Source organism: Aythya ferina, assembly GCF_964211825.1.
Source record: "Aythya ferina genome assembly, chromosome: 25".
Classification (NCBI taxonomy): domain Eukaryota; kingdom Metazoa; phylum Chordata; class Aves; order Anseriformes; family Anatidae; genus Aythya; species Aythya ferina.
In genome coordinates, this window is record NC_140323.1 from 4319313 (window position 1) to 4344453 (window position 25141).

Sequence of the window (25141 nt, forward strand, 5' to 3'; positions counted from 1 at the left end):
GGTTTGGGGAGGCACTGTGACGGCTGCGGAGCCCCGCAGTGAAGTGAGGGGCTCCCCACAGTGCCACCCCTGTTGTCCCAGTGCCACTGTCCAGTTAAAGCAGTACAAAACCCCCGTTTTTATCCCCAAATGGAATAAAGCACTTGGAGGTCCTCGGTCCCCAGCTCCTGCCTCGCGGCCCTGCTTGGGTCACCCCACGAGCCCCGGGCCCTCTCGGGGGGTGCAGGGCCCTGAGGTGCTGCCCCGGCATCCTCCCGGGCCCAGAGCATCACAGAAACGGGGAATCACAGAAAGGGGGAATCACAGGAACGGAGAACCACAGAAACAGACAAGTCTTAGAACCATAGTGTCATAGAAACACAGAACCCCAGAACCATAAAACCCCAGAACCTCGGAACCATAGAATCACAGAACCGTGATTGTAGCACCACAGAACCACAGCAGCACGGCATCAGAGAACCAAGGAATCAGAGAACCAAGGAATCAGAGAGCCAGAGCAGCACAGAGGCACAGATTCACAGCTCCGTAGATCCGTTGCTTGATGGAATCACAGCAGCACGGGATCCCAGCACGGCTGCTTGCTTGCAAAACCCCTCCTGTGCTGCTCCCCGGCCTTTATTTCTTGTAGAGAGCCAGGCGAGATGCTGTGGGGTGGCAGAGCGGGGAGCGGCCACCCGACCTGGCATTTCCCAAAACTCTGCAGCCGGCTGGGCTGCTCGCTGCTGACCCCGAATGGGGCCCACAAGGATGGGGACACGGCTGGGGACACGTTGGGGACGTGGGTGGCAGCAGCAGGCTGGGCCCCAGCCTTGGGGCTGCACCAGGGCAGGGGCAAAGAAGCACCATGGGCAGGGCAGCCCCGGGCATGTTCAGTGCGGAGAGATGGGGAAAGAAAGAAAAAGAGGAAATTAGAATTAACTAATTCATTTAAAAATGAAAATCTGCCAGAAAATAAAAGCAATCAATTACAAAATAATTTAGAAGGTAAATTTAATGCCAGAAAATAGAGATACTAAATTAAAATAAGTTAATTTTAAAATAAAAACTGCCCCTATGTTGCTAAATGAAAAATAATTTAAAATTTTAAACAGAAATAAAAATATGAAATAAAAAACAACAACAACAACAACAATAATAATAATAACAATAATAATAATAATAATAAACGTAAAATAAAAATACTAAATTATAAAAAGAATTCATTTAAAAAATAAAAAATCCAGAAAATAAAAATACTAGATTACAACGAATTGATTTGAAAATAGAAAACTGCCAAAGAGATATGAAATTAAATAAATAATTTTAAAATATAAACCACCAAAAGATAATAATAATAAAAAAATAAAAAAATAATAATTTATAAATGAAAACTCGCCGGAAAATAAAAATACTAAATTAAAAAGGACGAATTGATGGCTGAAAAATGAAAAAAAAAAAAAATCCGGAAAACAAAAATTCTAAATTAAAAAAAAAAAAAAAAAAAAAGAATAAATTTATTAATTTACAGAAAAAAAAAAAAAAAAAAGCCAGCAAATAAACCCACCACATGAAAAAAATGTGAATGAATGAATGACAAGACCTCTGACCTCCCCAAAGGCTCCCGCCCGCAGCCCCCCAATTCACCCCCGCTGCCCGCTCCCGGGACCGTGCCGCCCCCCCTTCCCTATCCCCCCCTCCCCTCCCCAACCCCTCTGCTCCCCCTCAGCCAATCCCCGCCCTTCTCCCCGCCCTCCTCGCCTCCCCATTGGCTGCAGCGGGTGCCGCTCAAGGCGGCGGCGGCGCCCGGTACCGGCGGCGGCGATGCCGGGGGGCGCGGGGCCGGCGCGGCGCGGGGCCGGCGGCCGGGCCGGGCCCGGCGGGGCGGCGGCGGCGGCAGCAGCGGCGGGCGGGGGGGGGGCGGCGCTGAGCCCTCGGGCCCCGCAGCGGCCTCCCGGCTGCCGCCGCCCCCCGCCGCCTCCTCCACCACCTCCACCACCGTCTCCGGTGGTGGTGGTGCTGCTGCGGCCGTAGGCGCCGCCGCCGCCGCCGCCGCCGCCGGTCGCTGAGGGGGCTGTGGGGGGGTGCGGGGGGGGGGGGGCGGCATGAAGCGGTGCCGCTCGGACGAGCTGCGGCAGCCCGAGGAGGGGGCTGAAGGCACCGGGGAGCCGCCCGCTGCCGGGATGGAGCCCAAACCCGGGGAGGCGGCGGCCCCCGAGGTGGGGGGCGGAGGGGCTGTGGCCAGAGCCAAGCCCCCGGACCTCAAGGTGAGGGAGCGGGGGGCACCGGGGGGAACGGGGGGGGAGGGCCCCGGGGTCCTTTTGGGGGTAGCGGTTGTGGGGTGGGGGGGAGAAGGGGTGGCGGCACCCCCGAGGTGCTGCTGGTGTCACCTTGGGGGTGTGGGGGTCACACCGGGGGAGGGGGGGGTCACACCGGGGGGGGGTTTTGGGGTGAAGGTGCGGTTGGGGTGAGGGTGGTCCCGGGATGGGGATGGTCCTGGGATAAGGGTGCTTTTGGGATGGGGATGCTCTTGGTTTAGGGATGCTCTTGGGATGGGGATGCTCATGGTTTCAGGATGCTTTTGGGATGAGGATGTTTTTGGGATGGGAATGCTCTTGGGATGCTCTTGGTTTGGGGATGTACCTGGGATAAGGATGCTTTTGGGATGGAGACCCTCATGGTTTGGGGATGCTCTTGGTTTGGGGACGCTTTTGGGATGAGGATGCTCTTGGCTTGGGGATGCTCTTGGCTTGGGGGTGCATCTGGGATAAGGATGATTTTGGGATGGAGATCTTCATGGTTTGGGGATGCTCTTGGTTTCGGGATGCTCATGTTTTGGGGGTGCTCATGGTTTAGGGATGCTCATGGTTTCAGGATGCTCTTGGTTTCGGGATGCTTTTGGGATGGGGATGCTCTTGGTTTGGGGATGCTCCTGGGATGAGGACAATCCCACAGCGATCACAGGGTGGAGATGTCCCTACAGCGACGATGCTTTGGGATGCTCCCGCTCCCAGCAGGTCCCAGTTGGGACGCTTCCAGGACAGGGATGCTCCTTCTGTAGGGTGCCGCCGGGGATGGACATGCCCCGGGGTGCGGGGCATCCATCCCCAGGTTGGGGATGCCTCACGCTCCGTTAGGATACACACGGGGCTCAGCACCACCGAGGCCATCACCCCGCTGCCACCCGACCCCAAAGAGCAGCGATCACAATAGGGCAGGGTGGGAGAGCTGGGGGGGACCCCGCTGTCACCACCAGCCCTGGGCAAGGGGGCTGCGGGCCCCCCTTGGGGTGTTCTGGGGGGGCTGCATCACCCCAGCGGGCTTTCCTGGGGTCCTGGGTAGGGTCACAGCACCATCCCTGTGCAGGGGGGGCTGAGCAGACCCTAATAAATAACCCCTGGGTCTGGTTAATGAGGAGGGGGTCCGGGCAGCCGGTCCCGGATGAAGTTTGGATAGAAATTGCTCGGGGGGGTTGGGACGGGAGCAACTTGGATCCTCAGCCCTTAAAAAGGTCCCCGTGGGGTGGATGGGTTTGCCCGCAGAGGTGAATTCCCCCACTCGGACCCCGGGGGGGTGGCACTTCCAGGCTGGGGGTTCAAAAAAATTGGGAGAAAAGTGGGAAAATGGTTCTGGGCACCCAGAGGGAGCCTGGCACTCAGGAAAGGGACCCTGCTGGTGGGGCAGCCCCGCTTTGGCGAGGTCTTAGGGTCCCCTGTGCCAGGGGACCACACATCCTGAGGTGTTTGGTGTCACCTGGAGCTTTTTGGGGTGAAGTCACCGGGAAGCCACCCGTGTCCCTTGGGTGGCGCGTCCAGCCCCGGCTGGAGCTCAGCCTGCTCCGGCTCGCGGCAGCCAAAGTGCCATTGATTTTATCGATGCAGGGACGCTGCCCTGGTGCGGGTTTGCCCTCTTGATGCTCGCCGTTAACGCATTGGCAGCTCGGCAATTAATTGCCCAAACCCTTAAAGTCGTTTCGCCGGGCGCGGCGCGGGACAAATCGCAGCCCGGTGCCGCCCGCAGCCTCCACGGGGGATCGGGGCGCTCGTCCCCGACCCCGCCACCACCGCGTCCCCTCCCGTCGCTGCAATCGGTGGCAGCTTGAGGAAGGAAACCATAATCAGAAGGATTTCCTGCCCCAAACCCCGCTGGAGCTGCTCTTCCCGTGCCGCATCCACCTTGGCAGGGGGTGCCTGGCCACAGCCTGGCCTCGTGCCCCGCACCGAGCCCCGTGAGCTCAGCTCCCAGCGGGCAGCCAGCGAGCATCAGATGTCAACTTTTTTTTTTTTAATGTTTAAGAACCTTTTTGAGCCGGTGACCCGGGGACAAAAGGCTGCTTTGTGTTGTCTCCGTCCCCAAACCCCAGCAAAGCCGCGGCAGCTTCGCTTTCCCCGGCCCCACATCCAGCTCCGTCGCGCTGAGAGCGAAGGCTCCATTAGGGGGAAAAAAAAAAAAAAACGAAAAAAAAAAACAACTTCTGGCAAAAGCAGATGCATGACACATAGTTCTGCTTAAAAATATGTTGGGTGGCAGCGATTTCTGTGCTCTGCAGCAGAGTGACTGGATCCATACAAAACACTGCAGAGGGAAGCAGCCCGGCCCCGCGGTGCCTCCCCGGAGCCGTTCCCTGCTCGGCCCCACTCCCACTTTTCCCCGAGTGTGGCCGAGCTGAGCGCTCTCCCTGGGTTTCCTCCTATTTTTCCCAAACGGGCTGCTCTGATGGGGCTGCAAGTTGAAGCCTGACAGCGTTTTTGCTAGTTTCACCCTCTCCATCTTCACGGCTCCGGCCTCTCCCTCCTTTAAACCCCAAACCCAAAAGAGCAGCAGCGACTCCAAGGAGCCGTCCTGAGCCCTTCTCCATCCCTGGGCCTGAGCCAAGCCCATATAAATGGAAAACCAACTTCCCAGGGGCTTTCCGGAGCCTCTCCTGGAGCAGGGGACATGAAGGACACGGGGAGGTCCCACCATGGGATGCGCAGCCCCTTCTGTGGGTGCAGAGGGTGCCCTGCCCCGAGCAGTGGGGCTGGGAGATGGTGGCTGGAGGGTCGGGGGGAAGCCTGAACCCCCCGTTTCCTCGTGGCAGCTCCATCCCACGGGCTGGGTTCATTTTTCTTGCCCCTTCCCGGGGCAGGATGTAGAGGACGCCGCCTCTGCATAAAGGTCGCCGGTCCCTATTCCGAATGCCGAGGTACATTTATATTTAATCCCTCACCCGAACAATTTTCCCAGCGTATTTTGGTCTGAAAAGGACACTGCCAAGGTGAGCTGGGTCCCCTGTGGCTGGCGGAGCAGAGCTGCTGTCAAGCAGCTTGAGCAGCAGCAGCAGCAGCAGCGTGGTCACCGGAGCAGCTTCATCCAGCACCAGCTCACCCAAAACTCTCGGGGTGCCAGCAGGGACCCCACCGGATCCCCCCTTTTCCACCCGGGGGGCTTCACGCTGAGCCCCCAGCCCCGGAGGAGAGCATCCTCCTGGGCAGAAGATGTTTGGCCGGGACCCCAGCACCTTCCCAGGGCTCGTTCCAGGCGAGGTGGAGGAGGGAAAGCTCCGGGTGCTGCCGCACGGTGGGGACCCTGCCCTGGTCCCCAGCCTGGCTGCGGGGTGCTGGTTCAAACGGCTCCCCCCGTGCCCTAAAATGCTGGGTGTTGGATGGTTTGGGGTGATTCGGGGTGGTTTTCCAGCCCCTCCACAGTGCTTCCAGCGGGCTGCCAAGGCTTGGCTGGAGCCCCTGGGCTGTAAATAATTGTTAATAGCACCAAGAGTTGAGCGGGATGGCACAGCGTGGGGCTGTGCCGGGAGGTGACGGCAACAACAACCCCTCCCTGCGCATCCGAAACCCAAAAAAGACAGTCTGGGCAGCAGGACAGGACCCAGCAAGAGCTGAAAAAAACATTTAGGGAGGAAACGGGGACGTTTCGGCGCAGGGGGAGCATCAAGGGCAAAACCCAGCGGTCCCCCAGTGCAGGGGAGCAGCATCCTGGGATGAGCCTTCCCCCTGCCGTGCTGATGCTGTAGAAGCACCTTCGTAGTAGGATTCTTTTTGGTTTTCTCCCCGTTTTCCCTGAGGCAGGGCAGGGCAGGGGTCCTTGCTTCCCCCCTGCACCTCCCCAGGGGCTAACCGCATGCCCGGGGCTGCGCCGTAGCTTCGGTGCTGGGAATCCGGGGGTTTGGTGTTATTACCTACCTAAACGCTGCCTCTGTTTCCATAGAGACCCTATAAATAGCAGAAAATTTAAATCACAATTTCCCCGAGTAGCAGCAAGCCGGCACCGCGGATTTCGCCTGTACTTCTGGGGGACAGCCGCAAGGATCGGGGTTTTCGTTACGGGCAGGGAACGGCAGGATTAAGGGTTTTCCCCACAGCCTTTAGCACCACGGGGGCTCCGTGCTGCCCGTGGCACCCCAATTCCTTGGGAACCTTGTGGCTGTGATGCCAGTTAGGCCCTTATGGGCTGGGACATCGGGGTTTTCATGCCTGGGGTGTTAGGGTGTGGGGTCCCTGCCGTACAGACGTGAAGTCCCGTGGGCACCCGCAGTTCCCGGAGCCTGTCCCAGACTTGTCCCCTTCTCGAGAAAGCAGGATTTTGCCAAATCTGCTGGGGCTGTTCCTGGCTCCCAGCTCGGAGCCTGCTGCAAGCTGGTTCTCAGGCACGAGTAAATGACGGCACCGCGATTCCAGGAACCTGCATCCCCAGGGACAGGTCCCAGCCGCACTGAATCAGGGCTGAAATGTCCCCGGACCGCAGCAGGGTCAGGATTGTCGGCCTCAAGGCTCGGGCGCTTCGCTTGGCACCGTCCCTGTTTTGGGGCTGAGAGCAGCGGAGCAGCCTCATGCCACGTTGTCTGCTGGTCCCTGGCTGGGAGCTGTGGTGTCACTGTTATACGGGTCTATGCTGGGCTGGGGGGCTGTGGAAAATCCCATTTCGGAGAGGAGCTGGCTCTTGGCAGCGTGTTGGTGGCCGAGGCTCTGAGGTTTCTTGACTGGTGGGTTTCTTGCTGAAGGAAATGCTGCTCTGCCCCTGCTGCCTCAGGTCGAGGTGTCTCAGAGGGATGTGCAGCTTTGCACGGGGCTTCCTGCAGCTCTTGGGGCAGCCAGCACCCGTCAGAGACCTTCCCCTGGTGCGGGTGATGCTGCTGGAGCCGTAGCCCTGAGCCACACCGAGCCACCTCGTGCGTCCTCAGCTCTCCGTGCCACCAGCTGGGTGCTGATATCCAACAGCCACGGGTACCCTGCTGGCTCCCTTTGGGTTCGAGGGTCCCCAGCACCCTCCAGCAGCTCTTTAGCCCCTCAGCATCCCATCCCATGGTGCTGGCACCGGCACCGTCCATCAGAGCCGTGCCGGGGACATCCCTGGGGGGACCATTTACCACTTGCCAGGGCACCTGTGCCATCAAACTGCCAGCCCTGGGAGCGAGGCGATGCCAGCCTTCGCGGGCAGTATGGGGGCATCATTTTCCTCTCTTCCCCTCGCAGAAAATCCAGCAGCTGTCCGAGGGCTCCATGTTCGGCCACGGCTTGAAGCACCTCTTCCACAGCCGGCGGCGCTCGCGCGAGCGGGAGCACCAGAGCTCGCAGGACTCGCTGCCGCCGCACTACGGGCTGTCGGACCACGAGTCCCCCGACGAGAAGGAGCGCTCCCCCGAGATGCACCGCGTCTCCTACGCCGTCTCCCTGCACGACCTCCCGGCTCGCCCCACCGCCTTCAACCGGGTGCTGCAGCAGATCCGCTCGCGCCCCTCCATCAAGCGCGGCACCAGCCTGCACAGCGGCAGCCGGCGGGCCAAAAGCGGCTCGCTCGAGCCCCAAAAAGGCAGCCCCCACCTCGTCCGAAAAGCCCCCCAGGACAGCAGCCTCACCGCCATCCTGCATCAGCACCAGGGCCGGCCCAGGTCCTCCTCCACCACCGACACTGCCATCCTCCTGGCCGAGAGCGGGGCCGTCTACCTGCTCACCGAGGACACCGAGAGCCTGGCCGATAAGGTAGGGCTGCCCCCGGGGGGGGGCTGGAGGGGGGCACGGGGTGGTGAAACGGTCCCTCGGGGCCCAGGGGGGTTGTGGAGGAGCCAGGGGTGGAGGCTGCTGGGGTCTGTGCCTCTCCCAGGGCTGGGGAAAGCAGGGACGTGCTGATACCCGCTCCCAGAGCGAGATTTGGGGGATGGAGGAGGCCGGGTAAGAGTGGGATCCTGTTAATGAATTCCACCTGAGGACTGAAGCCACGTGCAGCGCTGCTCCCGTTCCTCCACGCGCTCAGGTTGTCTCCTGGAAGAGCTGTGGCAGGATATCACTGATTTTTCACTGTGCTGTGGACAAATATTTCCCATTTGAGCCGCTCAGCTGTTGCTTTGAGGCGTGAGTCAGGAGGTGACTGCTGCCCTAATGCCTGGCAGACACGGGTTGGATCTGCTGCTAACCCAGAGAGGGCTCAGTGCGCAGAAACTGCTGCGGGGTGCTGGTGCTCAGCCCCGTGGCCCAGCCCGTGGATGGATTTTGAGAATGAAATCCGTGCTGGGAAGCACTCCCAGCACCCAGCCCCTGCTGTTAACCAGGACAGCGGGACACCCGGAGAGCCTCAGGCCACAGCCAGAACGAACCCAAGTTTGGACAGACGAGACAGCAGGGCCACCAGCTTGGTTATTCGCCAAGAGGAGATGGAGATGAGCAAGGAAAAGCCAAGACACCGCCTCGGTTCTTGGCTCAGAAGGGATGGGGATGAGCAAGGCTGCGTTCAGAGCCGGTTATTTGATAGGGGCAGGGATGGGCGCAGGCAGAATGAAAGGAAACGTGACCTTTGGGGACAAAATTGCCCGGTGGGGCTGCTGGTGCCCAGCAGAGGATTGCTCTGTGCCGGGCCGAGGCTGCAAATGGGTGCCCCCCCCCCCCGCTGTGATTGTTAAACCGCGCTGCGCGTAGCTAACGGCGAGGCTGGTGTTTCCATCTCTCGTTTAGCCCTGTTAATTATGAAACAGCCGAGATTAGCACAGCCACACAGCGCGCTGAGGACAAGGTACGGGTGGCGGGAGGCGAACGGCACCCGCAGCAGTGCCGGGAGGGCAGGGGGCTGCTGCCAGGGGCTGGGCTGCCCCCGTGACATCCCCTGCTGCTGCTCAGCCCTGCCAAAACGCGCTGGGTTTGGCGGTGCCACAAAATCCTTAGCCCAGCACTCAGAAATAAAGGATTGCAAGGATTTTCCTTCTCCGCTTCTTTTCTTAGTGTCTGCAGCTGGCGGGTGTCAGCCGTCTGCAGCCCCAGCAGCTGGCAACATCCACTTTTTATGATTTAAGCCCCAGCAGCGGATTGGCAAAGCTGTGGATCGGGGCAGGGACGTGGCCAGGTGGGCTCGGGCAGCCCCTGCCGGTGTTGTTGGGCGAGCTGCTGAGTTTTGGGGGGCTCAGCAGCACCAAAAGAGGGAGGGCAGCGGTAGCAGGTCGCAGGAGGGAGGCAGCAGCATGCGGCTAAGATGCTTTGCGTGGCCAGGAATAGCTCTGTAATAGGATGAAGGCGGCTGGGCAGAGCTTTGGGGTGCGCTAGCGGAGGGGATGTCAGGTCCCAGGGAGCAGGGCTCGGGGCGATGCTTCCCCCGCGCCCCCCGAGGCTGCTCCTCTCCCCTTGGCACTCAGTGCCTGAGAGGGAAATCTGACCCGGAGACTCCCGTAGCCCCATGAGGTAATGGAAAGAGGCTGACCAGATCCTTTTTCTTTCTCTTTTCGCTCGGCTTTTTCTGCTCCGCCGCCTCGGGCTGCAGCTGACGCTGGCGGCTGGTGCCAGCGCCGGTCCCTGTGACAGCGGCGTGGGGCCGGGGGCACCTCCAGGACGTGGGAATCTGGCCCCAGAGGGGAGACACGTCACAGGAACCAGCTCTTTAGGTCCTCCTCCTCCTCGTTTACAGACCGGGACCGCCTGCCCGTGTCCCAGCAGCCCCACTCCTCCCCGCTCCCTCTCCTCCAAGCTGTGCCAGCGCAGGGCCAGGTTCAGGTGCCCAAACCCAAATTTCTTCCAGCTGGCCCCTGGCTTCTGCCCTGCGAGGAGCCCGGTCCTGCTGGTCCCCCTGTGGTTGCAGACGAAGTTTGGAGCTGGAGCAGCTCGCACCAGGACCCACACCTTGGCAGGGGGGGAGCAGAGCGGGTCCGGGACTGCTCACGGAGCAGCACAAAGCGCGCAATAAAGGGATGAATAATTAACTGCATATGGCACAAAGAGTCGTAAGGAGAGAGGCAATGCTGGCGCCTTTGTGGAGCAGTGGAAAAAGAGCTATTTAGAGAAACAAGAGCTATGTGATATTCTCGTGCCATATTATTTTTCCAGGGCCCAAAGGAAGGCCGGCCTCCTGCCCGCTGCCCCCTCCGTCTGCCTCCTCCATCCCTCCGTGGGTACCATGGCCAGAGAGAGTGCAGAGCTCATTGGCCTCACCTGGCCTTGTCCAAAATACTTCCCCTTCCTTCAGCTACAAATCCAGCAGCCACCGAGGTCCCGGGGCCCGCAGGAGCCTTGCAGGATGATTAAAGGGTTTGGCACTTGCACGCTATTGAAAATCAATCCCTGCGGGCAGGAGGAAAACCTTCCTGGGGCTTGGGAGGAAGCCCTCAGCTCTGCAAGGGCCAAACCAGCCCCTGCGTGCCCACAGACACCTGCAGGGGGGACCTGGCAGCACCAAGGGCACCACGGCCCCATTTGACCCTCTGGACTGGAAGCCGGAGCCCCAGGGGAGCGAGGGCCCTTGCGGAAAAGCCATTTTCCCCCAGAAACTTCATGCACCCCCCCGTGTCCTCCCCACCGGAGGCAGCTGCCAGGGACAAGGCTTTGCCTGGGGGGGACTCACGGAGGGGTGAGCGGCTGGGGGGGCACGGGGACAGGACTGTGGCACCGTCTGGGTGCTCAGCACTGGGTGCTGGTTCTGGCTGGGGCTCGGTGTAACTGGAGAGCTGTCCCGTGTGCCCCCACGCTGTCTGAGCCATCCCGTGCCCTGGCACAGCAGCCCGAGCGGTAACCGGAGCCACACGGGGCCGTGCTCAGGCCCCCAAGAGAAGGGCTGGCACCGTCACCGTGCGCCACAGGCAGGGGACACGGCTGGGGACAAGGCTCTGCTTTGCGGGGCTGCCCCCACCTGCAGTGCACATCCTTGTGGCTGCCTCCAGCCGTCCCCGTCGGGCACAAAAAGCAGCAGAGGTGAGGGTGGGATCAGAGGGAGGTGGCGGAGCTGTCCCCTGCCTCCTGCGGGCAGTGGCACACGGCTTGGGACCTGCGGCTCTGCGGCTTGGGGCTGCTTTGAGAACTGCAGCTGTGCCCTGCGTGCCCAGGGGTTTGGGATAGGATACAGGAGGACAGGATGGGACAGGACAGGACAGGACATTTCACTCAGAAGAGACCTTCAGATGTCACCTAGTCCATCTGCCTGACCTCTAAAGCCTGCCCTGGACCAGATTTTGCTCCCCACAGAGCCCCTCAGATGTCCTGGGGGAGCCCTGCAGGGCGCACGGCTGGGTTTCCAGCTCCTCTGCGCCCCCAGGCTCACTTGCCTGCTGCCCAAAGCCAGGGGGCATTTTTGGGGTTCACCCTCGTGCCTCAGCTGGGATGTGCTGCTGGGTTTTTCATGCAAGGAGGCGACAATTTGCTGCCACGGTGGCACACGTGGTGGTGGCAGCAGCAGCAGTGGGGCAAAGGGAGGCTGCGGGCGGCAACGGGGGCGTGCTGGAGAGCTGCCCCCTTATCTCACTAATCTCCTCCTGGTGACCCGCCAGCACCGGGCAGGCGGACAGGAGGTGATTACCACCGGGTTCAGCCACCGAGCCGGCAGCAGCGGCTGCGGGGCCCCCCCTTGGGGTCCGAGCCCCCCCCTGGCAGTGGGGTCAGCAGCCGAGAGCTGGCGGGGTCAGAGCACCCCGGGGGGAACCGCGGAGGGGCCGTGGGCATGGTGCTGCCGGGGAGCTGCGCGGAAACCTGCGGGGCCTGCGGGATGGGGCACGGCCAGGTGAGCCCCCCAAAAAAAACACAGGGGCAGCGGGGCTGGGAGGGGGCCAAGGGGGGGATCTGGGGGCTGGATGGTGCCGTTAGAGGGCAGCGTTACCGCAGCGGTGTGCGTGGTGACGGGTGGCACGCGGGTGTCCGTCCGTCCATCCGTCTGTCCGTCCGTCCTCGCTGTCCCCAGCGAAGTGACAGCACCAGCTGCCACCGCTGCCAGACCCCCCCGAGCCCTCCCGGCGTGGATGCTTCCCCCGTGGGACAGCGGGGACACAGCGGGGGGCAATGGGGGGACTCCTCGTGTGTGTCCCGGCTTCAGGCTCGTGGCTGGAGCCTCGTGTGTCTATAGGGTGGCTGCTTTGGGGTGGGGGGGTCGGTCCTTGGAGCCCGATCCCCGGTGTCCTCAGAGGAACAGGATTCACCCCGGTGTGTGCGTGGCCGTGTCAGGGTGAGGCCGGTTGGAGACCCCAGCGTCCCCTGAGCACCCACCCCGGGGGTTCCACTGGCTTGGGGACACGGAGGGGATTTTGGGGGGGCTCTGGGCGGCCCCAGCAGGCAAACAGCAGCCGGGTGCTGTCAGCCTTCGCCCCGCTGCTCGGGGCACTCAGGCAAAGTTCAGCTCCCCTTTGCTTGGCACCGGCTGGGCTCCGCTGGCATCCCAGCGCCTTGGGTTTCAGGGCGGGGAGGGGACGGACGGCTCGCTCGCCTCCCACGGCTCCGGTTACCCAGAACTTGTCTCAGTCGACAACTGGGACAACTGGGACGGGCGGAGGGACGGCGGGGACCCCGCGCAGCCCAGCCTCGGGGGCGCTGAGCAGGAGATGCCGCGGTGCCAGGAGCTTGCTGCTAGGAAGCTGGGTTTGTTCCAGGGCGCTTCTGGAGTATCCTTTGTGCACGGGGATGGCACGGGTGGTGTGGCTCGGGCAGGGGGATGCTGCCGGGAGCTTTGGGTAGGGTTTCTCCTGGTTCCCTGCCTCAGTTTCCCCAGCTGGGAACGGGGCCAACGCTTCCGTGCGCACGGTGAAGTTCCTTGCGCCTCTTCAGGAGGATTTGGTGACAAAGGCAAGGCACGTCCTCCCTTCCCACCCAGACCCCGGGCAGGTTCTGGTGGTGCTAAAATCCCAAAGGAAGGGGCTGAAGGAGGCCAGCGGTGACTGCAGCAGGAGAAGGGGGAGCGGCGACGCCTCCGTGCAGCCCCACGAGTGCCGTGGCTCTCAGGAGGAGCTGCTGAGCTCCTCGGCAAACCAAGCCCCCGGAGCTGGATGTGGGCAAGTGCTGGCCCCCATGTCCCTGTCCCCACGTGCCACAGGGGAACAACAGTCCCTGCGTGGTGGCAGTGGGGGGGGGAGCTCGTCGCCTCCCTCCATCGGGCTGGCGCTTTGCGGAGCGGTTGGGGAAGAGCAGATAATAGCTGGGAAGACAAAGACACCCGGGATTGCTGCTTAATTAATTCAGGAGAAGGAGAATATCAGGCTCTCGTACTGATTCACCCCCTAGCAAAAGACATCGTGTTCCTCAGCCTTCTCTGACATATGGCTGTTGTTTCCAGCCCACCCCCGGCTCCTGCTCGCCGACAGGCAGGGGATGCCAAACGCACGCTGCCGCCTGCCCCGGGAGGCAGCTGGGGTGGGGAGGGGTGACCTGATGGGGCGGATGGGGTGGGCGAGGGTTTGTGTCCATCCCACGGCCTCTCAGAAGCAGCAGCTGGAGGCTGCGGTGGGGCCGGGAGCAGAACTGGGCTCCTGGAGGCTGAGTCAGGATGAGCAGAGCAGGGTCCTGCCTCCGGACTCCTCGCCCTGCTGCGTCCCCTTCTCCCTACCTCCACCCCCAAACCGTTCCCATATAAGCTGCTGCAAATCCCCCCCAGCAGCACGAGCACCAGCTCAGCCACCAGCAGCACCAACATCCAGCTGCAGCACGGGCTGGGGCCGCTGCTGCCACCTCTCACACCGCGGGACCCAACCGGAGAAGTGGCAGCACCACCCCTAGAGCTCCCGGGGTTCTTCCCTCCGGTAAAACAGCCAGAATTTTCCCCCAAAATTCTCCCGGCGCGGCCAGGACCCTAGTTGTGAGGGGTGATCCGAGCAGAGGAGCCCCTCGTGGTGACCACCTTGTGCCCAGCTGGTGTCCCCTGGGTGCCGAGGGCGGCGCGGTGAGGCAGCACACGGCGGTGCCGCTTGTGCTCGGCGCTGGGACTGGCCCCTGCGGCTCCCAGCCTGTTGCCTCTCCCCTCTTTGGGCTCCCTCCCCGCTCGCCAGCCTGTGCTGCCTGTTCTTGGCTGCTTCTCAGCCTTGTGGAGCCTCCTCTGCAAGCGCACGGCGCGCCTTCCTCTGCCCCTTTCCGCTCCTTAACCGCAGCCATGGCAGAGGGAGAGCGAGCCCTTTGCAGGAGCGAGCAGGGCACCCTCATGCCCGAACCTCATCCTCCCGACTCCTGCCCTGGGAAGAGGATATTGCTCTTAAATTCCCTGCTGGGTGTCTTTGTAAGTACCCCCCCCCCGCTCTCCTTCCAGCCTCCGGGTGCTGGCGAGGCCCTCGGGGTGCGCAGGGGCAGGGGGCAAGGAGCAGGGCAGTGCCCGGGTGCTGGGTCAGGATGTGCGCGGGGCTGGCTGGCTCCTAGGGTCTTGTCACAAGCTTTGAGGTCCCATTTGGGGCAGGTCCCCTGCTTTGGACTCCAAACACAGCGGGGGAAGCGAGGGTGAGGAAGGGTTCGGCTCCCGAGAATCCGCCTGCAGCTTTCCCAGCCCCGTCGCGGCCACCCCGCCGCACAGCTCGGCTGCTGCTTCTCCTTTGCTTTTGTCCTCGCTTCTCTGCTAAGCTCAGGCACAGCCAGCAAAGGCAGAGCCCGAGCCCCAAATTCGCCGTGTGTCGGTGCTGGGTGACCCGTCTGTGGGTCGAGGTGCTCGGGCAGGGCTGCGGTAGGCGGTCGGGGCTGGGTTCTGCACCACGCAGCCCCAGCAGGCACCAAACGCGCTGAGATTTTGTGGCGATCCAGGGATTTCCTTCGCACGGGAGCCGGGATTTATTTATTTCTGAATTTGCTGCTTGCAGGCAGGCCTGAAAAACCCTAGCTCCCACTTTCTAAGCAGCCGACTCAACCCTCCTCAGCAGAACCGGTGCTAAGGATGAAGGGGAGTCCGCCGCCGCCGGCGTCTCGGGTAATTTCCTTGCACATCTCCCCCCTTTTCCTTCTAGCTGGGGCTGTGCCGAGCCCCCCGGGGGTGACAGCCACACTGCCCGAGCTGTCCCGGGGCTGGAGGGTGCCGTGGGCTTCTCACCCGTGCAGGAGGGAGCCGTGCCTTGGGGATGGAGGTGCTGCAGCCCTGCCTCACCCAGCTTTACGGGGCATTTATAGGCTGCATTCCCACTGCTTCCATTATTTGCTGGCCTTCCCCATGCGCTGAGGAGCTGCACGCAGGTGGGTTCCTCTGAACCAGGGGGGCACAGCCCCGAGGAGCCCCCTCCTCCCCGACTGCAGTGCTTTAACCCAGGGAAAGGCGAAGTCCGGCACCGAGCAGCGAGGGGGTTTCCAGAGTTCCTCGTGCACCCGGGGATTTTTCCTGCCCTGCTGAGGCCACGGTAGAGCAATGGGAAGTGACCTCGGGCTGCTGTGCTAAAAGGAGAAGCGGTGTTAGGAGGTGTTGGAGCCGAAGATGACCGTGCCCCACTAATAGGAGATGTGTCACGTCCCCAGGCATCCACTGCCCGGGGCTCGGCCCGGCTGCAGGACCTGCCCTGGGGAGGGCAGATTCTTCCTCAGAAGAAGGGCTCGGCCCCCTGTGGTAGGCACGGCTGGTTTCTGCTCCTGGGGGGTTCAATTTAGGGGGGGAATCGGCGCTTCTCAGGGGTCCGTGGAACCTGCTGCCCCTCGGGCACGGTGCTGGCACACACGCAGCTTGCTCGTGCCGACTCAGCAAGACGCAGGGAGGAAGTTTTTCCTACAAAATCCATGGGGACAGACCTAAGAAATACGGGGGCTGCTGACGGTGCGCGGTGTAGGAAGCACCCTTAGGGGTTTTGTGGCCTGCAGGGTCCCCCCCTTGTGTCCCCAGGCACTCGGCTGGCGTGGGGCTGCGTGTCCTGGGGCTGGGGCGTGGGGACCGAGCGGTCCCCTCCAGGGCCACTTCCCAACCTCGGGGCAGGAGCCCCGACCTGTTCAGGCAGACAGAGCGGGTGAGCCGTGCTGCTGGGGGCTGGATTCAGCCCGTCTGTTCCTCGCCCTCGAGCACCAGCTCCCCAAAATGCCTGCCAGCCCTGCTGGGGCTGTCCCCGGGGGTGCCGTGCACCGTGCCGGTGTCGCAGCGGGTCCCTCGGAGCGACCAAGGGATTTAGAGGGGTGCTGAATTGTGCTTTGGCAGCCTCGCAGCACGGAGAGCTGTGGGCACGGTGCTGGTGCAGGAGGATGTGCTGAGGGTGGCTCTGGGAAACGCGTCCCTGCCCCTGTGCCCGTTTCCTCCTGTCGTGCTGCTCCCTTATCTGCAGCCACACGCGGTCCTGCAGCCCGGGAGCACCGGCAGCACACAGCCACCCTCCTCTCAGGCCTGCCAGAGCCCACGTCTGCACCCAGAGCACCTCGGAGGCGGCAGCGTGAGCTTCCAGGGCAGGGACAGACGCAGGGACAGCCCGAGAGATGACGGGAGGCGAGGCTGAGCCGTGCTGCGGGCTGTCTGCTCGCCTCGGCTGCGGGAACAGCACGGCCTTCCCCATTAAACATGGATCTGGGTCATGATCAGCTCATCGCCCTGGCCCGTACAATTAAATGCATGGCTCGAAATCCTTCCCGAGCTCTTGTTGTCTTTATGCCTTTTTTTTTTTTGGAAAAAGAGCCTGACCGGAGAACCGCAGCTGAATCCTTGGCGCTTGGCGCTGCGGCTGTGCAGGTGCTCGGGTTGTGGCCGCAGGTGGTTGGAGGTCGCAGACAAGCCCAGCATCATCGCGGTGCTCTCAGGGCTTTGGGCTGGCACAGGATAAGGCTCCGGGCTCGAATTCTGCTTCCCTCAACCGCTCGTATTCGGTCCTGGGAGCTGGGAACAGGCTCCAGGTCTCCTTCCTCGCCCAGGACTTTGGCTTTGGCCAGCACAAGCTCTGCCGGCCCCAGCATAAAGCGGTGGCTGACGGGGGACTGCAGGCTGGCAGCAGCTGCTGCAGTACCCGAGCCTGCCACAGCCCTGCTCGCCTCTCAGCTGTGCCATTTAATACTGCTTTAATTGCACGTGGGGGAATCACGGCTGAGAGAAAGCCGAGGATCAAGTACCTGGAGCTGGCGAGTGGGCGGAACGGCTGCGCTCGGCGTTGCCTCCTCCCGTGGCAGCGGCTCCCACGGTCGGTGCGAGCTTCCCCGTCACTCCGAGCTGGCTGGTTCCTGGCTTTCTGTCTCCCAAACCCATTTGGTGGCCGTGTTTTTTTTTTTTTAGTTTGGGCTACGGGAACCCTCCCGGGCTGCTGTATGGCTTTTGGGACAGCGCGAGGTGGCATTGCACCGGGAGCTGTGGTTGTGCCGTGTCTGCACGGCGCCTGCTTCACTGCACCCCCAGCACGTGCTGGGGTGCAGGCACTGTGCAAAAATTGCTTTGCTCCTGCAAAAACCTCCAAAATGGGGGGCCCAGCACCAGGGTCCCCAGCACCACAGCCCCGGAGTGACTCCGGGGGGGGCGGGGGTGAGGTCCTGGTGTTTTTTTCCTGCCGTGCTAAAATTGGGGCTCTGGAAGCTGACAGCGATTCCAAAACGTGATGGGTTTCATTCCAAAATATTTCCCAGTGTAAGCCCCCAGCCCCGAGCCTGCATTACCACGCAGAGCCAGCCCCGAGCGCGGTGGGTGCCCACGCTCAGCTGGGGACGGAGCCCCCAGGGAGAGCGGGGAGGGAGCGGAGAGCAAGCCCTGCGCTCGCAGGCAGCCGTGGGCGTTAAACAACGCAGGCAGAGAGCGCGGAGCTTGCGCTGCCCCCGTTCCCCCTGGAGACCCCCCCGCAGCGGGGCTCACCCCGGAGAGGTGAGGATCCCACGAGCTTGGCCTCGATCGGAGCCGGTGCTGGGCTGCAGGATGCAGCTGGTGGCTGCTCCCTGCTTTCTCTGCTGTATTTTTTCCCCCCCGGAATTTGGCTTTGTGTGCGTCTCAGCCGGGTTCTCCCCAGCCCCTCGCGTCCCGGGCTGTGACGGCGCAGATGGTGGCAGAGCGGCTCAGCACCCCGTGGCGGGGCACAGGCAGCGTGGCGGGGCTGGAGGCGGTGTGAAGCTCCCGCTGGGGAGGGGGGGGGAGGATGGATGAGGGGTGTTTCTTGCGTTACAGCCCTGAGAGCTACAGTCGGTGAGAGCTGTAAACAGCTCGGGCGGATTTACTGAGTCGACAAGCCCGCGGCACACAGCTCAGCCCCGATGCTGCGCTCGCTGCCCGCGCGCCTGCAAAGCTCGCGGGGCCGCGGGGACGGCTCTGCCGGGGGGGCTGCAGCCCTGAAATCGGGCTGGGGGCTCCGACAGGGGCCGCAGCCCCCTCGTCCCCCTCGCTGCTGCCCCTAAACCCCGTGGCTGCCGCTGCTCCCGGCCATGGCAGCCCGCGCATCGCGGCCGGGCGCTGCGCCACGGCGGGGACGCGGCTGGAGAGCCCACGCCGAGTAGTCCTGGGGGACCTGACCCTGCCCACCATGGAGGTAGGTCCTGAGGTCCTTTGGGTTGGAATAGCATCGCGGGGAGGGGGGCAGAGAGAAATTCAGGTTCTCTCGGTGGTTCTTTTCTGGTGCTGCCCGCAGGACCCAGACACGTGTCCGGGTGACCAGAGCCCAAGGTGCGATCTGTGCCGGAGCTGCAAGGGCAGGGTGGGGAGCTCTGCTGTCAGCCGAAATCCTTACTGTGCTGCTTCCTTGTAATTAAAAAATATTTTCAGGCTGGGAAATGTGCGGGGGCAGCTGCTGCCCTCCCCTTTGTGCAGCCAGGGCTGGTGCTGGCCAGCAGGCAGGGCGCAAGGGGTACAGGACTGCCCGCTTTGCTCTGTGCTGTGGGCTTGAGAGTGGGAAGTGTGAGTCAGGGCTCCTGCTTCTATTTTCAGCTCCTGGGCTGGGTAGCGTGGTGGGAATAGCGGCTCCGCTCCGGGAGGCAAAGGGCTGGGGGTGCACACGGGGATGGCACAGGCTGGGGACATCCCGAGCGTCCCCGTGCCGTGCTGGGCTGAGCGCGGTGCCGAACGCACGGGGAGGATCCCGAATTATGCTTGTAAAGTGCTTGGAGCCCCCCGAGGGAGAAGGGGGGCTGTAAGCATATGGAAAGCAGAATAGCCGGGAGCTCGAGGAAGCGTCTGAAGAGTTCTGTGCTCAACTTTGGACCAATTCTGCGATTTCTCAACACGGGTTTCGCTCCCTTCCAGCCCACGGGCGTGCCGGCTGACCCAGAGCCCCGCGCTGGGGACACGGCTGCAGCCCGGCCCCCAGAGCCCACGGGGCAGCTCCTGGCCCCGAGCTCCTCACCTGCCACCTGGGCTCTCTTCCACCAAACCCGCAGCGGCAAATAAAGCGGCATTGCGTAACTGTGCCCGCCTGTAGCCCTCCGAGCCCTGTTTGCTCAGCTTATTAGCCTGAGCCTTTCTGCATATCTCAGCTCTCCTGGGCTGAACTCTGGTGATAAGAAGCATTTTTCTTCCCGCGTCCTGCATTCCTCCTGCGTCCCACATCAGCCCCTGCTCTCCCCTCCGAGCGTGCCCGGAGACCGAGCGGGGGGAGCTGAACGCTTCCATCTCAGCGTGCCTACCAGAATGTTTTCTGCACGTAGGGAAAGTGTGGCTTTTGCTAATCCCCCCGGTAAATCTGCTGCACAGTCATTTGGGCTTGCTGGGATTTAGCCGGCACTGCCTGTTAATGCTGCAGAGGTCTGTGTTGGCTTTTTTTTTTATTATTTTTTTTTTTGGTTGTTTTTGTTGCTTTCACAGCAAGAACCTGCTGGGGTTATCGGAGGATTTGCCCTCACACAGGGCAGAGCTTTCTGTGGTGCGTGGGGAAGGGATTTCACCCCGGCCACGTCAGCGCAGATGGGCAGCATCGGGGCCGTGCCGCTCGCCACCACCCTGCCCTCCCTTCCCCCCGTGCTCCCAAATACACTCCCACAAATAAATCCCAAAGAGGGGATTTGCAGGAGCTCAGCGCTGCACGAGGTCAGGCCCAGCTGGGGCAGTTGTGAAGAGGGGGCTCGGTGCTTCCCAAACCTTCCCCTGTTTCTCCGAACCCCCTGGGAAACGTCTAGGGTCTCCCCACCTCTCTCCAGCCGTGCCTTTTAAGCAATTTTCCTAATTAAGCAAATTGCAGGCAACCCAGGGAGCCTGGCAGCAGTGCTCTGGAGGTCCTTGCACCCCGCTGCAGCACCCCACGAACGAGGGCTCCTCCACCTCCCCGCCGTCACCACTGCTTTGGTGCACAGCTCAGATCCCCGCAGGTATCTCCTGAAAGCTCTGCTCGCCTGGCTCCTTCCAGCACCAGCTCCCCGGCATGGCTCGTGCTGTGGGCTTGTACCCGATGTGCCTCGTAAACACATGGAAATAACAGATTCAGCTTCAGGATGAGTGGAACAGGAGGCTCCGCCGCGATAACCCCGCGCTTAGTAGAGACGAAGCCTTCCTGGCTTCGTTGGCCCCCTTTGGGGTTCCCGTTTCGGCTTCTCCAGGGCCGCCTTCCTTTTCTAAGGGTGGTTTTGTTCTTTGTGCATCTGGGAAAAAAAAAATAAAATAGCAATTTCCTGCCGCTTCCAAGTTCTGCCCCTCGATAAGAAACAAAAGCGAAACCCTTCCGTGGGCTGCGGGCTGCAGCGGGGTGACCGAGGACAGCCAGGAACAGTCTGCAAAGCCTGCAGCTTTGCTGGGTGGGTGCTTTGGGTTTTTTTTTTCAGAAAATGCTGGTCCACCAGGGATGAAGCCACTTGCAGCTCTGTCCCCGGAGCTCTGCACAGGCTGGGGGCTGCTTGTTCTTCCCCTTTGCTCGCATCCTCCCTGCCCTGGTAGTTCAGTAACGGAGAGAGAAGAGGAGCAGAGGGGCTGGGGGGTGCCTGAGCTCCCTCCCTGCCCAGCTGCGAGGCTCAAACCATCGCAAGAAGACCCCTGCATGAAGCACCAACGTCCCGGTGGTCCCCAGCGAGCGCAAGCCCTGCCTCATTTCCACCCTACACACACCCCAGAGCCATGGAGGCAGGCAGAGCCGCCTCGCAGACCCACTGAGCAGCGAGGGAGGAGGAGATGAAGGAGAGGAAAAAACATTTTCAGTGCTTCTCCGAGCCTGGGACTCGCCACAGATGGGATTGTGGATACACAGCGCCTGGAGAGCATCCCTCCCTCCTGCACAAGGCATTTCCTGGTGATAACACGCCCCTGCGTGACGATCTCGCAGCATTATCCCTATTAAAGGGTCATTCGGGGAAAGTGTGATGGAAATGAGAAATTATTCAGGGCTGCCAACAGTATTTAACTTTCAAGCAGCTCTTAATTAGAAGCCAGGAGCCATTTATACAACCGCGGAGATTTGCATAGGAATCCGCCTGTAAAACCCAGCCAGGGGAAGATTTGGGATTTTCGGGCGGCGAGGGCTGGGGAGCGCGGGGCCGGAGGCTGGCTTGGAGGATTTGGGATTTGAAGAGCGGCCTCGGGCAGGTGGATTTTTTTCCCAGTTAAAGTTGTCCATCTCGAAACGCGCTGGTAGGTGGCAGCACGCGTTTGCAGAGGGGTGTAGCGATGCCAGGGGAGAAACCCCAGGGAAAGAAGGCAGCTGGGTGGCTCCGAGCATCCCGCCTGCTGCTGCCGAGGTTTTGGGAGCTGCTTCTGAGTCAGGGGCTAGGGCAAAGCTTCTCCTTTCCTGGGTGACTCCGCTCCGTGTCTAGGCTAAGAGCCAAGGGCTGAGAGCACGCCTGAATCACCTGCAGGTTGCTCGGTCCCTGCTCAGCTCCGTTCTGGTGGCAGGGCGATGGGTTTCCATTTCAGCGCCTCCCACGGTGCTGGTGCCCGGCGCTGCAGGCAGCCCAGAGGCAGCCGCGGGTGTCTCTGCTCCGAGCGAGGACAGAAAGCCAGAGCTGAGCTCCCAGCGGTGCATTTTCCTCGCTGAAAGCCCAAACCAGCCCTTAAGTATAATTAATTTGGTGCTGCGTCCTCCAGCTGGCTTATTCCTGGGATGCTCACAGTAGCGGCATGGCTGGAAAACACTCGAGCAACCAGAAAAAAGAAAAAACAAAACACAAAATAAACCCACTTTCTCCAAACCTCCTCCCTGTTAACCATTCTCCTGCTCCTTCCTCCCCACCCCGCTGCTCCCATTCCCCCCGTGCACCCCCGTGGTGCTCGGGGCTCCCCATCCCCGGGGGCTGCTCGGGTTTGTCCCCCGCTGAGCCCTGCCCTCGTGTCTCTGCCCGCAGCTGGACAAGGGGGACGTGACCGCGCTCAGCCTGCCCGCCGCCGCCGGCCACGGCGATGCCGACGGCCCCATCTGCCTGGACGTCCCCGACGGCACCCCCGACCCCCACCGGACGAAAGCTGCCATCGAGCACCTGCACCAGAAGATCCTCAAGATCACCGAGCAGATCAAGATCGAGCAGGAGGCGCGGGACGACAACGTGGCCGAGTACCTGAAGCTGGCCAACAACGCGGACAAGCAGCAGGCCTCCCGCATCAAGCAGGTCTTCGAGAAGAAGAACCAGAAGTCGGCGCAGACGATCGCGCAGCTGCACAAGAAGCTCGAGCACTACCACAAGAAGCTGAAGGAGATCGAGCAGAACGGCCCGTCCCGGCAGCCCAAGGATGTTTTCCGGGACATGCACCAAGGCCTCAAGGACGTGGGCGCCAATGTGCGCTCCAGCATCAGCGGCTTCGGCGGCGGCGTGGTGGAGGGCGTCAAGGGAGGCCTCTCGGGGCTGTCCCAAGCCACCCACACCGCCGTGGTCTCCAAGCCCCGGGAGTTCGCCAGCCTGATCCGGAACAAATTCGGCAGCGCCGACAACATCGCCCACCTGAAGGACACGCTGGACGACGGGCACCCCGAGGAGGCGTCGCGGGCGCTGAGCGGCAGCGCCACGCTGGTGTCCAGCCCCAAGTACGGCAGCGACGACGAGTGCTCCAGTGCCACCTCGGGCTCTGCCGGCGGCAGCAACTCCGGGGCAGGGCCCGGGGGTTTGGGGAGCCCCAAATCCAACACTCTGGACAGCCACCACAACAACTTCGACACCATCCTGGAGGAGCTCCGGGAGATCAAGGACAGCCAGTCGCACCTGGAGGACTCCATGGAGGACCTCAAGGCGCAGCTGCAGCGGGATTACACCTACATGACGCAGTGCTTGCAGGAGGAGCGCTACAGGTAGGACCAGGGGGGTTGGGGTGGTGATATGCATCGCCCAGGGTGGCTCTTTGGGGACCACGAGGCCCCTTCCTGGAAAACCAGAATGGTTTTCCCAGCATTGGGGCGAAGGAGGAAGGGGGCTTTTTGGGGTCCAGCCCGCCCCAGAGCTCCTCTGTCCCCATGCCCAGGTACGAGCGCCTGGAGGAGCAGCTGAACGACCTCACCGAGCTGCACCAGAACGAAATGACCAACCTGAAGCAGGAGCTGGCGAGCATGGAGGAGAAGGTGGCCTACCAGTCCTACGAGAGGGCGCGGGACATCCAGGTAGGGCAGCGCCAGGGCTCAGCACCACGCTGTGCCCTCCACCCGCGGCACCAGGGGGGGACAGGGCACGGGGAGGGGGCAGCCCTTTTTCTGTGCCAGCACCTTCCAGGTGAGGTCCTTGCTGGGACAGCATCACAGCAAGAAGCTGGTACCTAAACCATGTCCCCAAAATACCTGTCTGTGCCCCAGCACATCGCCATGAGGTTGAGCACATACCGGAGCTGCGCAAGCAAAGCTTTGCAGTCTCAGAGCGTGGGGACAAACCCCAGATCCCCAAATCCTCAAATCCCCAAATCCCTCGTCGCCACCAGTCGAGTCTTAACGCGGCTGCCTCCTGCAGGAAGCGGTGGAGTCGTGCCTGACGCGGGTGACCAAGCTGGAGCTGCAGCAGCAGCAGCAGCAGGTGGTGCAGCTGGAAGGGGTGGAGAACGCCAACGCCCGGGCGCTGCTGGGCAAATTCATCAACGTCATCCTGGCCCTGATGGCCGTGCTGCTCGTCTTCGTCTCCACCATCGCCAACTTCATCACCCCGCTCATGAAGACCCGCATGCGCATCCTCAGCACCGCCCTGCTCGTCCTCTTCCTCTTCTTCCTCTGGAAGCACTGGGACTCCATCACCTACTTTCTGGAGCACGTCCTGCTCCCCAGCTGATCCGCGGCCCCGCTGCTGCAGCCCCGGGGGCTTTCCGTATCCCGTGGAGGAGTGGGACGGGAGGGGAAGGGGGGATGGCAGCAGTCTGGAGCCTTGGGGTCGTTTCTTCGCACGCGGTTCGGTCGCTTTCCCGGCCCCTGCTGCGCCTGGCTGCCGTGGCTCGGAGCGTGGCGGAGTCGGTCCCGCAGGATGCTCAGGGAGGGCAGGATGGGGAACGAGGAGGAGTTTGGGAAGAAATTGGTCGTTTACATGGGGTTTTTCTAGGGGTTTTAGGCTGTTTTTTGAGGTCACTCCGGTCTGAAAGCCCATGGGAAGGTCTGCAGAGCCCTCTTCGGGGCTGTCGGGAAGGAGCGAGCTGGACCAAACCTGGCTCCGGGGGGTTACTCAGGGCTGGGTTTTTCCTTTCGCCCTTAAAGACCAAGGTGGTAAAAAGTCCAGGGATGGAGCAGAAGCGAAGCACGTGGTGAAGGAGAAAATGGGTCCAAGGCAAGTGTCGCTGAGCCCGGTGAGCTCGCAGCGGGACGTGCACGGCTGAGCAGCTCCTGCCGACCCCACCAGAGACAGCACCAGCACTGGCACGAGTGAGACCCCCTCTGCTGGTTTCATTTATTTATTTCCCCCCCACACCCACCCTTTGCCTTTAGTCGATCTGATCTCTTCAGGGACACCTGGACTTGCCAGCATCACGCCTCTGAGTCCTCCAGCCTCTGCAACGTGTCGTGTGTGTGTGCGTGTGCGTGCGCGTGCAGTTTTTAATTTAATTCAAGACTCTGTTTCCATTTGTGAATCAAAGCTGGTAGTGCCAGGGGAGGCGGGCAGCTGCCTCCCCAGCCCTACACAAGAGCACAGCATGCTGTCTCGGATGTTTCTTAAATTATTTCCTACATATATATTTCTGTACTACATCTCCACACACACACGTATATAAATATAGAGAGCGATACAAGCTA

The 25141-nt window shown here is 61.7% G+C and overlaps 1 protein-coding gene across 4 annotated transcripts; it reads left to right on the forward strand.

Moving 5' to 3' along the window:
• The first annotated feature begins 2070 nt into the window (after window positions 1–2070).
• TMCC2 (transmembrane and coiled-coil domain family 2) lies at window positions 2071–25141 on the forward strand. Of its 4 annotated transcripts, XM_084497898.1 has the most exons (5): window positions 2071–2243; window positions 7446–7952; window positions 22299–23233; window positions 23404–23539; window positions 23880–25141. In XM_084497898.1, exons 1-5 carry the CDS (start codon window positions 2082–2084, stop codon window positions 24189–24191), a joined length of 2052 nt encoding a protein of 683 aa, XP_084354024.1. In that variant the 5' UTR covers window positions 2071–2081; the 3' UTR covers window positions 24192–25141. The 4 variants fall into 4 exon arrangements, with proteins under 4 accessions (XP_084354024.1, XP_084354025.1, XP_084354026.1 ...); XM_084497899.1 differs by lacking the exons at window positions 2071–2243; window positions 7446–7952 and adding an exon at window positions 14240–14409; XM_084497900.1 differs by lacking the exons at window positions 2071–2243; window positions 7446–7952 and adding an exon at window positions 14978–15084.